The sequence below is a fragment of the Carex rostrata genome, chromosome 7 (genome assembly GCF_964058835.1).
Source record: "Carex rostrata chromosome 7, lpCarRost1.2, whole genome shotgun sequence".
NCBI classification, from domain to species: domain Eukaryota; kingdom Viridiplantae; phylum Streptophyta; class Magnoliopsida; order Poales; family Cyperaceae; genus Carex; species Carex rostrata.
Genome location: NC_135924.1, coordinates 10,274,419 through 10,275,989, shown reverse-complemented (window position 1 = coordinate 10,275,989; position 1,571 = coordinate 10,274,419). Strand labels below are relative to the sequence as shown.

General features: G+C 38.1%; 1 protein-coding gene across 1 annotated transcript; it reads left to right on the top strand.

Moving 5' to 3' along the window:
* Nucleotides 1-389: 389 nt before the first annotated feature.
* LOC144556855 (uncharacterized) lies at nucleotides 390-1,325 on the top strand. Its single transcript, XM_078305331.1, has 2 exons — nucleotides 390-741; nucleotides 943-1,325. The coding sequence occupies exons 1-2, from the start codon at nucleotides 628-630 to the stop codon at nucleotides 1,135-1,137; spliced, it is 309 nt and encodes a 102-aa protein (XP_078161457.1). The 5' UTR covers nucleotides 390-627; the 3' UTR covers nucleotides 1,138-1,325.
* Nucleotides 1,326-1,571: the final 246 nt, after the last annotated feature.

The following is a 1,571-nucleotide window of genomic DNA, read 5'->3' as shown; positions in this document are numbered from 1 at the left end:
AATTAATAATAATGAAACACAAACTGAAGGCCCACACACAACAAAAAGGGAAACATAATTTACTCTGACATCATCTAATGTGTGTAACCCATATTGTGAACTGTCTTTCTGAAACTCAGCCACATGTTCATCAATCATAGACAGATGCCTGTTTTCCCCAATAATTCAAAAGACACTTTTCCAGTCATATTGTCATTCATACAATCATACTGGACAAATATACTTCCATTGGAAATAAAATTCCTATGAACTTTGACAGATCATTATAGTAATTAAACAAACCACTATCTATATTTTATTACAACGCTGGCAATTATTTAATTGTGCCCACAAGCCTCTCAATTTATGGTACATTTGCCAACCAATCCTTCCTGTCAAATATTTCAAATGACAACTAAAGAGAAAAGACAACCAATTTCTCCTGACCATCAGCTTGTCTGCCTCTAACCAATTTTAGGCGCCAATTCTTCCACAAATTAGCATTCCTATCTTTCTTTAGAATGTGAACAACTATATAAACACTTCATCGCCTCCTCCTATCCTCACCAAGCAACTCCTCTACAAAAGAACAAGAGCTTGACCCCTTAAAACAACCGACCGACCGGCCAAAGCCAACAGCAGGATTCCATGGGCGCCTGTGCAACAAAACCTAAGGCCGTCGATGGAACTGCCCCTGAGGTAGCTCCTGCCGAGCAACCTGCTCCTGCTGAGGTCACCCGCGAAGTTGAGGCCGTTGTAGTTGTGAGTTTTATTCAGTTATTTACTACCTCAAATTTGTTACAACATCATTCAAAGCATAAATTATTGATAATTATGAATAATTAACATAGCTTGCAAACTAAAGTCATTCTATCAAAATAGAATTTTTTTTTTCTTGATTTCTCAAACTTTTTTACTCGTGACTTTTATTAACTTTCGGTAATTTTATCAACCTGAATCTAGGCTGCCGGTGAATCAAGCGAGAAAGTTGAAGAGACAAAGGAAGTGACCACAGTGGAGGTTGCAGAACCAAAGGCCGAGACGGTTGCTGAAGAAACTAAAAAGGGGGAAGAAGCAACAAGCGAGGTAAAGGAATTAGAGAAGGCTGTTGCCATGGAGGAGAAGCCGAAAACTGTAGAAACGGCATCGGCAAGTTAAATAAGAAGGGGTTGTGACGGTCATTCTTCATCGAACACCAACATTCTCTTTTTTTTTTTGGCTCCAGTTTCTTGTTCATATCAGATTATCTTTTTTAAATGTGTTGTGATTACTTTTGGTTATCCTAGACACAAGAGCTATGTTGTACTTATCTCACTATTCAGAGTAAATTTACCTCGCTAGAGTTACTCAATGCTTGTTCCATGTTACATTTCTCATTCTGCAAATTTTTACAAAGCAATCATACCTGTTCTGCTGTTCGTACCCAAGAAAAAAATGATTGGGAATCCAATGCATATTTCTTCATTAATTGTTATGCTCAACTTCTCTCCCCTCGGCCCTCCCACATGAATACGTATCCTCTGCATTAACTCAAAAGATTCTCTTTGGAGTTAATTAATCTCAACCGTCTGATTTTAAAACGGAGCCAATCC